This window comes from Gymnodraco acuticeps, unplaced genomic scaffold (assembly GCF_902827175.1).
Source record: "Gymnodraco acuticeps unplaced genomic scaffold, fGymAcu1.1, whole genome shotgun sequence".
Taxonomy (NCBI): domain Eukaryota; kingdom Metazoa; phylum Chordata; class Actinopteri; order Perciformes; family Bathydraconidae; genus Gymnodraco; species Gymnodraco acuticeps.
This window is the reverse complement of record NW_022991435.1, coordinates 628,074-641,237: the sequence shown is the minus strand read 5'-3', so window position 1 is coordinate 641,237 and position 13,164 is coordinate 628,074. Positions and strand designations below refer to the sequence as shown.

At 41.7% G+C, this 13,164-nt stretch overlaps 2 protein-coding genes across 2 annotated transcripts; both read left to right on the top strand.

Annotated features, from left to right (window-relative positions):
• The first annotated feature begins 23 nt into the window (after positions 1-23).
• Positions 24-4,825, top strand: mul1a (mitochondrial E3 ubiquitin protein ligase 1a). The gene is made up of 6 exons (XM_034196123.1): positions 24-115; positions 711-853; positions 1,329-1,416; positions 1,498-1,618; positions 3,159-3,390; positions 3,808-4,825. The coding sequence occupies exons 2-6, from the start codon at positions 737-739 to the stop codon at positions 4,315-4,317; spliced, it is 1,068 nt and encodes a 355-aa protein (XP_034052014.1). The 5' UTR covers positions 24-115; positions 711-736; the 3' UTR covers positions 4,318-4,825.
• Positions 4,826-11,229: 6,404 nt separating this feature from the next.
• Positions 11,230-12,591, top strand: camk2n1a (calcium/calmodulin-dependent protein kinase II inhibitor 1a). The gene is made up of 2 exons (XM_034196128.1): positions 11,230-11,767; positions 12,367-12,591. Exons 1-2 carry the CDS (start codon positions 11,599-11,601, stop codon positions 12,435-12,437), a joined length of 240 nt encoding a protein of 79 aa, XP_034052019.1. The 5' UTR covers positions 11,230-11,598; the 3' UTR covers positions 12,438-12,591.
• Positions 12,592-13,164: the final 573 nt, after the last annotated feature.

The window sequence follows — 13,164 nt, the reverse complement described above, 5'->3', positions numbered from 1 at the left end:
TGGAGAGACGTCGCAATGTGTACGTCATCACGCAGCGTTCATCACATAGGGTCACGTGACGTGGACAACATAGCTCAGCCGAAAATGTCAAGCTAGGACTTCAATTTTCTGACAGGTAAAAACAACTGATATTATAATAAATCGTACTTGACAATTAAAAAATATATACCTTTAGGCATTTAATATTTGTGAACATATAGTAAGCTAACGATACGGTTGTTTAAACAACGTCTAGAGGTCAAAACTGCTGCCTTATAGCTAACTTTAGCTTACCATTATTACAAAGATAATAATCCCACTGAAATACGTTATGTAACAAGTGGCTTGTTACTGTTGACAACTAGTTACAGTTTGAGTCATATTGATGGTGTTAGCTGTAAAATAATTAAAGAGAAGTTAATGGGTCTTCATTTCCCTTATAAGCAATATGAACCGAAACAAACAACTGGCCTCGTTTAAAGAAATCAGGTTGTCTTAAAACAACATTGTGTTAATGTATTTCCAGAATCTTTAAAAAATACTCTATACATCTGAATTACTCAGATTTTGAATGTCAACAGCTGAAGCTGAAACATAAACGAGGTTAACCCAAGTTCCATGATCATCAACTGAGGAGACTTTACTTCATTAAGTCATTTGTTGTCATCACTGATATACAGGAAACAAAATAGATTATATTTGATCTTCTTAAATATCATGTATTCCTGCAGGTCTGCAGTGAGGAGACTCAGAGGGAATGGAGGAGTTTCCTGTGAAGGTCTCAGAGGCAGTGTGTCTCGGGGCCAGCCTGGCCCTCTCAGGCATCTGCTACTGTCTCTACAAGAAGAGCCGGACAACGCTAGATAAACTCGAAGTTAGTTGTGGTCCATCTGTGATTGACAGAACCTTTCATATATTGTTTTGATAATGCATTTGTAGTCTTCATGCTGTCAAAGCCTTTCAAATAATTGGGATTAGTTCCAAAACCATGTAAAAAAAAAGAGTCAGCTTTCACACACACAGATAGATATATCCTATTTAGTGGAGGGCAATCTTCTTGTCTTCTTCTTATACTTTTTATTTTATTGGGCTTGTGACTGAGAACATGTCTACTTGCAACCTACAAAGTTCCAAATAACTTTGTAGTAAGAAGAAGGAAGTAAACCTTGCATACATTGAAAAGAAAACGCAAAGGCTGGAGACAAAGTATCATTTTGTGTGGGGGAAACCGTTTTGTTTCATTTTTTCCCATCTTGTAAACCATTAGGTGATGGTCATGGCTTCTACTGATTTTTGTTTTTTTAAACCTTCAAGTTTCCTTCCTAAGTGTTTGTGTCTCATGTTGTCAGGATGCTCCTCACTTCACTATAGACGGAAAACTCAAAGACATTCTGAAAGTTACTCCAGGAGCATGTCTACAATATGCTGTCATTGAAGGTAAACATGAGTTGACTCTGACAAGAGCTGAACACTTGAAAACATATCGTATACTCTAACAGGTGTGTGTATACATCGTAGGTGCTGTGCAACCGGTAGGCGAGCCTCTGACCAGCTCCTTCCAAAAAGAAATACTTGGAGTGTTGCAGAAGGTCTTGCTGAGAGAACACAGGCTTGTGTGGAACAGCCTGTCACGCACTTGGTGAGACATCCATCAATACAATATTAGCAGCATTATGGTTCCATACATTTTTGTGGCATCATCACTCCTCTATTTTATAGTGGACAGTTTAGATGTTTGACATGCAACAAAGGTTTGTGGTTGGAATACAACCAGGCACATTCCTCTGAGGTGGTATGTGCCTTAAATAGTACGTCCACTCCCAATTTAAGAAGGAGGAAAAACATATTTCTGCACTAGCCTCTGCTTTGAAAGGTTTGCGTTTCTGGAACCCAGCTGTGAAGAGTGGTTCTATAACGTCATGGTACATCACTGCTGTGCATGGTGTGGGAAAATGTTCTATTAGTTGTCAGGGCAAGCCCGATTTTAATCTGGGGTTAAGTTACTTTTAACCACGTGGCTTTTGCAGTAGGACCCAAACCTGATTGCTGCCTCTGACATTAGCTACACAAGATAGATAAGACATCTTGGCCCCTGATTGAAAGCCTGTGGGTTTGGTTGAGGGCTATTACGAGCTATTCATACTGCATCTATATATTCTTTGCCTTTTCTGGCAAGTTCGTGTTATTAATTAAAAGAATTTCAGAAATATCACAGATTCACACTTGTAAGAGCATCTTAGGTGATGATGATGTCAATATTTGAAACATTTAATTATAGTAACTTCGACATGGCTTTAGACCAGGGGTGTCAAAACTACGGCCCATATTGAATCAGCCCTCAGGAAATTCAAAAGGTATAATGGAATATGGCCCACAAATTAAACTTGGGCTTGTCTTATATTTTCAATATATACGTACACATATATTAAACAGTATTCATGTGTTAGTAAGCACCGTTTTTTCAAGTTGAAAACATTTTCTAACAAATTTAAGTTGAAAAGAAAAAAGCCCAATAACTTATTTACGCTTGAAATCTACCCTTCATATTTCCTCTTTTTATAAGCAATCTGAGGCTTCTGCTTTAAGGGATGAGCTGCTAACAAAATAAAGTAAACCCTCTGGAGAGCTGTGATGTAGGCTGTTTTTTTTTCTTAAAGCATTTTCAAGTATCAAGAATAATTTACCCACATTTAATTGATTTTGCTAATTTATAACTTAATTTATGAGGCAATTAACTTCACCTCGAGTGAGGGGCCCAGCCATTCGTATTTTTCTGTATGTGGCCCTCGGTGAAAAAAGTTTGGACACCCCTGCTTTAGACCCTTCACTGCTTTCAAATTCCACAAAGCAGCTTGTACCGCAGGCTTTCAATTAGCCCAATATCAGAATATTTAGTTTATGTTTATTAAGGATCCCCATTAGCTTTTGCTCTTGACAAAAGCTACTCTTCCTGGGGTCCGACACTTAAAACAATACAACAATAATACAACAATAATACAACAACATTCAAGACATAATTCCTGACATCATTTAGTGATGTCACTTCAGATGTATTTGTTTATTTATGTAAACATGAATCAAAATGCAACCCAAAATTGAAGTGCATCATGTTAACAATATTTTGTCTTGATTCTCATGTGTATTGACATAAAATATCTGTTATTCTTCGCCTGTTGCAGGACGGACAGTGAGCGGGTCTTGCACCAAAGAGTGACTGCAGTGCCCTTTGTATTAGTGGGATCAGATGATACGGCTGTCAGAGTGCTGTGCCCTATGCAGGCCTCCGGTGTGCACATGGAGACCACCCACGAGAAGTTTCACCAGGTCAACTACGGCTTCAGTGACATCATAGGACAATACCTCAGCGGGGAGAAGCTTAAAGGGCAGCTGGAGACAGAAGAAATGCTCAAAGTAAGTAAAATACCACGGTGAACTTCTAGTACTCAATAGTAAAGTGATGTCACCCACAAATAGTAACCAGGACTGTACATACATAACAACTGCACTGTCTTTACAAGACTTTACCCTGCACTCACATCTGAACACTTATGTAAATATATTGAACATGTTCATACAAATGCTCAACTTGTAATATCTTGTTTCAATAGTTACTTTATCTTTGCTTTTATTATTTTAACTTTTATTCTATTTTATCTTTATTTTTACCTTGTGAATCCTGTTTTTCTTTCTGACACTGTTGCTGCTATAAACGCCTGAATTTCCCCACAGGGATAGATCAGGTTCCATCTTATCTTATCTTTTATTCACTTCACAAAGTATACTAATACAACTGATTTAACTGATCTTCGTTTCACAAATGTTTTCCAGGTGGGCGCAACTCTAACTGGTGTGGGTGAGTTGATACTGGACACTGACGGCACCCTGAATCTCAGACCCCCTTCTAACGGCTCAGAGTATTTCTTGAGCATTACAGACTTTGACACCCTGCTGGGGGAGCAGGAGAGCACAGCTGGTTGGTGGAAGGGGCTCGCCATCGCCTCTGCTGTGGCGGGGGCAGGGGTGCTACTCTGGTTGGGCCGACGCTACTACAATCAACTCAAAGTACACTGGCAGAGGGAGAAGGAGAGGAGGGAATTTGACAGACTGCGGGCTGAAAACCCAAGAGCCCGTGCTCCAGTAGCCGGACACGAGGCCATCGAGGAAGAGGAGCACTTAGAGAACGCCTGTGTGATCTGCCTTACTCAGCCACGTAACTGTATTCTGTTGGAGTGTGGGCACGTGTGCTGCTGCTACAGCTGCTACCAGGCTCTCCCCCAGCCCCGCTGCCCTATTTGTAGACAGAGCATAAGCAGGGTGGTGCCTCTCTACCATGTTTGAGGCAACTGTGATCACATGACCTCAGTGGAGCTTCAGCAACACACAAACTGTCAGCTTAACTCCTTTAAGTGCTGCACTCACACCTAAAAAAGAGCTACGCTTTGAAATTCACATTACTGTAAAGAATAATGTCATGATGGGATTGTATGTAATAAAAAAGGTGAATTGTTACGACTTTCAGTTAGGTATTTTATCATTAATTAAGAACAAATGTGATGGGGGGTGGGTGTAAATGTGTGAACAATAGATGTTTATTTTCCTACATAATTGTTCTGTGCCTTATTCTGGTAATTTATATGGTGGCTGCGGTCTAAAGAGCGATTTAACTGTTTGTCTGGATGACTTGAGACTGTTCAGAAGAAGTAAGCTTGTATTTCAACCACTTTCACATTTGAGTCTTAGAAAGTTACATATATTTAGTGCCAAGACGAAGCTAATGACTTAATGACAGGAAATGTGTAAAATGGTGGCTTTTGAAACATATTTAATAAAGAATCACTCTGTACAATTTGTGTAGCATGTCTTCCTTATTGTCAGAGGCCGTTTCTCAATCGCAAGTAAAACTGCTGCAGAGCAACTATTTCAAGTATTCTGCGTCATCGAGTGGCGCCGAAGGACTGTTTTAAATGCATGTTAAATGCCCAGCATTCTGCGCCACTCTGACGTAGAATACTTGAAATAGTTGCTCTGCAGCATGTGTACTCGCGATTGAGAAACGGCCTGTATCACCATTTGTCAAAATTGCGGATCCCATTTTGTTTTAGGAATGTTTTGAAACAACTTAGTTCATCCTTATGTACAGGTCCATGCGACCATACAACCATAACGTGCTGCATGATGCTCAGTCTGTATAATGATCTTATATGACTCAATGTTCGGCGTCTCTTAATGATCCGCTGAGCTGCAGCTGTTACATCAAACGTCTGCTCTTCTTAAACATTAGGAAAGTAGTTCATATCTCAATAGATACACGTGTTCCACAGGACTTGATGAATTCATGATGGGTCTTATTATTTCTCCATGAGGCACACATGCTTGTTGACAGCACCTGGTGCCTGAAAAGACTTGGGTGTAGTGAGTCATCAAGCTTACTATTTCTGTCATCTCTAAAAAGCATTACGAGGATTTGGAGCATGGCGGGTAGATGAAAAGCCACCTTTTGTTTCTCTTTTCGAACAGAAAGGGAACAACTTGTGTGCTTGTGGTTGTATTGCGAGGTAAAGAGTGTGGCTTAAGGCCTGAGTGGGCGTGAAAAAAGGAGCAGGTGGGAGACACAGGATCTCATAAATCTTCCCCAGCGGTCAGAAGGGTTCACTTTGACAAATTCTTCATGAGGTCTCTCAGCAGAACAGCAGCTGTGGCTCTGGGGGAGCAGACTATTACTGTAGCACCCGCAGACCTCTGAGGGCATGGGGGAGCAGTGTCATTTGATTGGATCAGTTCAGTTCAATTAATAAATACAAAAAGATAAAAATATTTTACAGCAAAAAATAATGGGAATAGTTTCACATGGGTCTTTGGAGAGGGGAAATACAATGGGAAATACTGTAATGTATGCACTGTTCATATAGAGATACAAGTTCTAAAAATATGAACTACGAACTACTCCAGGCTTAGTGGATTTCAGTTTGTGTAAATGATGATACGAGAGTGCCTCTACCACTAGATGTCCATCTTTCTTCACTTGAGTTAGTGAGACACTGTGCTGGCTGACAGTGAGGGAAGACACTGGCTTCAGTGGATGAATTCGAAGTCACATGCAATTAATGTAGGCCATGCTATCCTGTTTAATCTATTCCGATAGCTGACAAACAATTATTTAATAATTAACAATGATATGATTATTCTCTAATGGTTTCTGCTTCATGGGTGTAGACCCATATTTGTGGTGATGAGGCTGCAGACACTAGTAGTTAAGTAAGTTAAAAATGTATTAGGAGTGCCCGTTTCAAATAGAGAGATGTCATGGCAGCGTTAGCATGGATAGCTATTATCATTGCTAGCTATTATCATTGCTAGCTATTATCATTGCTAGCTATTATCATTGCTAGCTATTATCATTACTTGTATTATTGCTAAGTGTATGGAGTTTTCAGGAATGGAAATGTCAGTCCGTTGGTCCACACTGAATTGTAATTTGTACAGATGTTCCTGGTTATGACAGGATGAATCTTATTGACTTCAGTCAGCTGCTGACTTTTCCTTTCAAGCCATAATAAGGTTGGCATTTTCGCCTTTGGTGAAATGTCAACTATTGTATGCATTGCTGAGCATCAAAAACAACTCTTAGTTTGCCTGGCTTCTTGGGGTGGTACACCCTGTGATGAGGAATGTACTGAACACTCTCTCCTTCATGGCTCTGCATCACCGTTGCTGATTATTTCTTGCATAAGGACTGTATAATGACCACTGCCCTTGAAAGGGACAGGCATCTCGTGGTGTCCATCTTTTTTCTGCCTTACAGTATGTTGTCTCTAAGGAGTTGTATGAAGCAAACATCACCTTGAGACACATAGTTTACTTTTGGTTGTAGTTTGATTCCAGGACTTTCAGCACATCCCTGGCTGTTGGCAATGGCATCTCTTTCACTTTAACTCCATGCACAAAGCTTTGATTTTCCCTTTCTTCTTTTTTTTAATATATAATTTTATTGAGCATTAAAAGTACAAAATATACAATTAGAAAGGGACAGAAACATAATGCTCACTTTCAGTTTTTCTTGATTTTCCATTTCTATCCAAGAGGGGATTGGCTGAGCCTATGATGCTCCCTCCGAGCATGGTCCTTTGTGCGAAAGGTTCATTTTCTCAGCCTGTGAGCAGCTACAGTAAATACTTTCTACCATCACATTAACTAATGCCAGCAGGAGGAGACAAAAAGCTAAATGGATACTAATGTTGTCCAAATGAAGACAAAACAATATATTTAGCAAGATCTAGTTTTTCGTCAAGTCATACACCAGCAGTTATATGCAGTACTCAACAAACAATGAAGGTTACATTGAAAATGGCATGGCTCCAAATCTTTGAAATGTTGACACATGACCTTATGGGCTTGTGCTCGTGTCAGGGAGTAGTGGTGCAGCAGGGTGTTTCTTGACTTTGGCATTAGCAGGCACTCAGCAGACAGCAGGAGGAAAGGTAGAGGTGCGGTATCTCAGGAGAGAGAGCCATCACAGCGTGCCACAGCTCCTGATGCCAATTACCGCTGTTACCCATCTGCTTTGGGCATGCAGTGAAACGTGGGATAAGTGACCTACTTTGTGACAGTTGTGTGACTGCAGTGCTTCTCCTCTCATCAACAAACCAAGCGCTCCCCCCCTGAGGAAAGGCTGACAGCGATAGTATCACAGGCAACCACACACTGATCAGAAATATAGATTTTTGTTTTGTTTGGCCGTTCGCTTTGAGCAAATTGCATGGCTCTAACAGCGCTGATGCACCTAGCCCAGGGATCTGAATCCAACCAGACTGTAGATACAATTGAGGTGGTAAGGTAATCCGGTAAGGGCATATTGCAATCTATTCCATTCTTTTACCCTTTAGAAACCAAAAGTAAATAGACACAGATCCCAAAATTAGAAACAGAGAGGTATGTTTCTTTGCTTATCTCTTCTCTCACAGTATTTAGCCTTCCAGACATTTTGTTTTAAATGTATCTGATCAGGTTCTAAAATATGAATCACTGAGATTTCTTCTTCATGAGTACATTTGTGAGCTGTAAGACCAAAACAATGAGAATTAAAACTTAAAAATGTTCCATGGAGATGAGGATACTTACAGTTGGTTCAGAATTCTGTCGGTTTGACAATAGTATCAACATATTTTACTTTACATGTTGACTTGATGCATTGTTGTCATAAAAATACTGAAAGATGCATTTTAACGAACACAAAAGATTACTTTATAATATTGCAGACAAGAGACGGACATTGTTGTGTTTTAATATGTATATCTATCGGTGCAAGTATTCAGATTGAAAGTTAACATATTGGCATTTAAAGGGCAAACTACATATTATGTTAAATGGCCTATCAGCATTGTTTTAATCATAATATTTTATAACCAGATCATCGTTTTGAGTATAAAACCACAGGTTTTACCAACAAGGTACTAAACAATATAATATACTCACCTTTCCTGATCCCAGCTTTGCCTCCTCTGTGACGGAGGTGCAGCAGGCAGTGCGTAGTATTTTAAACATGCTGCAGAATGAGTCTGTGAGCATTTGTACCTCAGCTGTGTGGTCACTGATTGAAGGGCAGGAGCTCTGCCAACGTCCCCAGTATCTAGAGAGCAATATGCTGAAAAACCAACAACATTAATCTTGATGACGATGAGAGCAGATATACAACTGTTATTCGCTCCATGAATACAGATGGTGGTGCCTCACTTTCTTTTGGTGCTCTTACTTACAGTTTTAGCTTTTCCAAAACACACACACAACCTAAGAGCAAGTCATTGATCGTGGCTCTTAGCTCTACGCTTGTTATTGGGTTTTTTCCTCAGCTAGTGTAGTGTTCCTCAAGGAGGAACATAGTGTGTTCAACATTGTGCGAGTGTGCGAGTGTATGTGTGTGTGTGTGTATGTGGTGTGTGCGTGTGTGTGTGTGTGTGTGTGTGTGTGTGTGTGTGTGTGTGTGTGTGTGTGTGTGTGTGTGTGTGTGTGTGTGTGTGAGTTCAGCTGTGCCTGGCCTGCTCGAGGGGAGGGGAGGGAAGGGAGAGGGTAAGTGACTCAGCATAGTGATTCATTTATAATTGGAGGCAGTGCTTCAAGAGCACACACACACACACACACACACACACACACACACACACACACACACACACACACACACACACACACACACACACACACACATAAACACACATACTAACACACATTAACACACACACACACACACACACACACACACACACACACACACACACATAAACACACATACTAACACACATTAACACACACACACACACACACACACACACACACACACACACACACACACACACACACACACACACCACACACATACAGACACATGCACACACTCTCTCTCTCTAAGGGTGGGTGCCCTTGTCAGAGATGATGGGACTGATTGAGTGTGCCTGGTCATTATTAAGGACTGCTGCCTGCTAAAGGGCAGGCTGGGATGGAGAAAGAAAAACAAGGGGACGACGGATGAGGAGGAGGAGGACGAGGAGGAAGACTCACAGCATGCGGACTGAGAAAGATCAATGGAACTTAACAGAGGCGGACCAAAAGAGTAGTGGTGGTACTTAAGCTCACTGGAGTTCAGCATACGAAGCGGGGCATTATAAGGAAAGGGGTACAGCGTTAAATCAGCGTAACACATGCATAAGTATATATCCCTAACCACTGAACACAAAGCAACCCCTGGTGCCATTTAATGCTGCAGCCTCCAACTGTGTCACTGTTTGATGACATCATGTTAAATCGCTGTGTGAATGAACTGCTCCACTTGTTGACAGCTGGCGGCAGCAGTTTATTGGGCAGGAGGAGCTTTGTGAGTCGAACCTCTGGCTGATTACTTTCAGATGGAGGGGAAGTTTATGATCGGTGATGCATTTTACATAAGGTGAGGAAGGATCCATGTTAGAGAAGATCAGAATTGGATAACAACATTTGCTTATGACTGGGTTTTTTCAATGCATGGAAATAGGCTTTTGGATTAAACCTCCAGAAAAATGATAAGCCTTTCCAGGAGAACTGCTTTCAACGAGTGTCAGGTGGTCAATTTCAGACAGGAGGCACAGACAGACAGGTCAGCTGGCCCGAGTTGTTAACACAGGTTTGGTCCAACAATAGGCCTTCTGTCTGCTCTTTATTTGAGATGTTATAAGACACCATAATGCTGTGAGGATGGGATGTTGTAGCAGAGACTGCAGAAGAGAAGGATGACGTAACTTCAAATGCAGCTAATGTTGAATTTATACTGGCTCTGTCCGTGGTGCTGAAATCAACCATTCATATATTTCCGCACAAACACAACCAGGATAATATTATTAGTTTATTTAAATAATTCTACCGGAGATAAAGTTAAATTCTGCTGTGATAAAACGCCATCCTGTTCTAAACCACATCAAAGATTATTTCTGAAACAGTATGGAGCTCAAATGCTTTTTCTCTTGCAGGTTTATCACAAGGGGAGTTCCTTTTTTTTTTTTTAAACACGTGCTCTACAGTACAGGTTAGCTCTGAGTGTTAGCGAGGCTTGCTAATGTAAACAAAGACGAGATTACGTCCAAAACACGTCAGGCATTGTTTCTGATAGCAACTTTCTGTGGGTCCGCTGCCGATTTGACGTCAGATCGGCAGCAAATCTGTATCCGCTCGTTGGACCCCCATTTTTAAAATATTTGGGTACGAAGGAAAAGAGAGGGTTTTATTTTCTGACGCTGCGTGAGTTCCCCGACGCACCGGGGACACATACTTATGTATAAAATACATCACAAAGTGCATTTTGCATGGTAGGTTCCCTTTAAGTATGGCTAACTTTTTGAACTCAGAACTTGTACTTGTAATAGAGAACGTTTAAACTGTGGTATTAGTACTTTTGCTTAATTAGAGTATCTGAGCACGTTTTCTACCATTGCCTAATGGTGAATTTGCAGATTTATTCTACAGTAAACCAGCGTCACAAAAACTGACTGAAAGTTACTTCTTCACTGGTGCAATGTCATTTATTGACCTGAAGATGTCACTCTTGCTCCTCTAACTCTAACTCTCTCTGTTTTTCTTTCTTTCTCTCTCACACACACACACACACACACACACACACACACACACACACACACACACACACACACACACACACCACACACACACACACACACACACACACACACACACACACACACACACACACACACACACACACACACACACGGATGGATGACTTCACCGTTCTGCCTGGGTTTCCTTTATGATCCCGGGATCTCCCACTTCCCTCAGCAGACAGCAGCCAGCAACACAGGCGAACACAGCTCTCTCTCTCACACACACACACACGTTGACTCTGCCTGCAGCTGCAAAACATCCAGAGACCACAGAGAGACCACAACAACAGCCGGACCTTAGACGCTGGTGTCCCCTCATCTACACCGAGTTACATTCAGAAAGGATCCAGCAGGACAAACACACCGTCCTCTGCAGCTTGCACCAACAAAGGAATCTAAAGCTTTATTGAAAATATAAAGCCACTGGGGAAGACTTTCATCTACTTTTTATTTACTCTGGTGATCCTTCTTGAGTCGTGCCACAATGTCCGAGGTGCTGCCATACAACGAGGGGAAAATGAGCGGCTACGGGGCGGACAGCGAGGTCAGTCAGATGTCCTTTAGCTGCGGACTGCAGGACACGAGCGCCTTTTTCGCTGGGTCGCAGGCGAAAAGACCCCCAAAGCTTGGACAGATCGGAAGAGCCAAGCGAGGTAACGGATAGTGTAATATCACTTTGTCACAACGACGTAAACGTGGCGATGGAAAACATGCAACATCTGCTATGATTTATAATCAGTTTATTATAATGCTCTCATTCGTATAATCTAGTTTTTATTCAAATTGTGTGTGTCCATAACATTCGAGTCTACATTTAGATATTTGCAACACAGGGTAAATACTTCTTTGTTGCACGAGTCTGTTTACATGCATGCACGAGACATGATCTCCGTAAGGACACACCCCGCACTGTTCCCAAAACAATAGAAACCGTAGTGATGAAAGCCTGGCTCGTCGCCATTACCGGGAATGAGTTGGCTTCACCAAATGCGCGTACCCGAGGTCGGGGATTTGCAATGCTTTCATTTGTATTTATCTATTCACCTGCAGTATTGTCAGAAATGTGTTCACCCTTGCTTTGGTTGTTCAGTGTTCCCCCTTTACTCTAGGCCGTAAATACGAATCACTTGACCTTACAATAAAACACAACGATCTCAGTATTGACTGTGAAATTATATAAATGTCATCCTGTATCTCTGCTGTAATGGTCTCAGTAAACATCCCCCCTTCTCTCCCCACTCTCTCCCCACAGTGGTCATCGAGGATGACCGAATAGACGAGGTCCTGAAGGGGATGTCAGACAAGTCTGATCCCGGCGTTTAAACACGAGCGAGTCTTGCAGACTTTTTATTTTTGATCACCGATTTGAAGCACTTGTCGGCTGTGCATGTTCGAGGATTGCAGGAGAATAACGACGGCACGAAGCGAGGATGGAGTGACTGACGAACGGCAATGAAAAGAGCAGAACGGGGGGAAATGGAGAAGGATGAAGGTTGATAAATGAAGATGACAGATGATGAAAGAAAGAGAGAGAGAGACTCTGGAAAAGACCAAGATTATGGATTGCTGGCAATTCTCCAAACGAATCCCGATTTTAAGTACTGCTGCGCAGCGAGGTGTTGAGATGGCGGACTCCGCTCTGTATCTAACCTCTGCTGACTTTAATGATGGATGAACTTGTCATTACTTCACGACCATCTATTTTTCCTTTCCAACAGCGTTGTAAGCAACACAATACTGCAACTGGAGACTGAAGCTAAATCCCAGCCCTATTTCAATAAGTTGTACAGTACAGTATAGGCTAAGCTCTCAGACGTCCCCCTTCCTCCCCCTCCCCCTCCTTTAGGCTTTGCTTTGTTGATTCAGTCAGCGACGGTGCATTCAAGGGAGCTGTCCGTTCAGCACTGATCCAATGCATTCCTGTTGCTGCTAACGCTTTTTAAAAACAGACCAACCAAACTCTCGAGTCTGCTAAATAGAGGAGACACATTGTATGTAAAAAAACATATATCCGAGGACGGTGCAATGTTAATATTTTCTGTAGTAGAAG

Excerpts from the sequence above, each read along its gene's own strand:
- mul1a (XM_034196123.1), top strand. The coding sequence starts at position 737 with ATGGAGGAGTTTCCTGTGAAGGTCTCAGAGGCAGTGTGTCTCGGGGCC. Across the intron at positions 1,417-1,497 it reads ACAATATGCTGTCATTGAAG|GTGCTGTGCAACCGGTAGGC; the intron begins GTAAACATGAGT and ends TATACATCGTAG. Across the intron at positions 1,619-3,158 it reads AACAGCCTGTCACGCACTTG|GACGGACAGTGAGCGGGTCT; the intron begins GTGAGACATCCA and ends CGCCTGTTGCAG.
- camk2n1a (XM_034196128.1), top strand. The coding sequence starts at position 11,599 with ATGTCCGAGGTGCTGCCATACAACGAGGGGAAAATGAGCGGCTACGGG. Across the intron at positions 11,768-12,366 it reads GATCGGAAGAGCCAAGCGAG|TGGTCATCGAGGATGACCGA; the intron begins GTAACGGATAGT and ends CTCTCCCCACAG.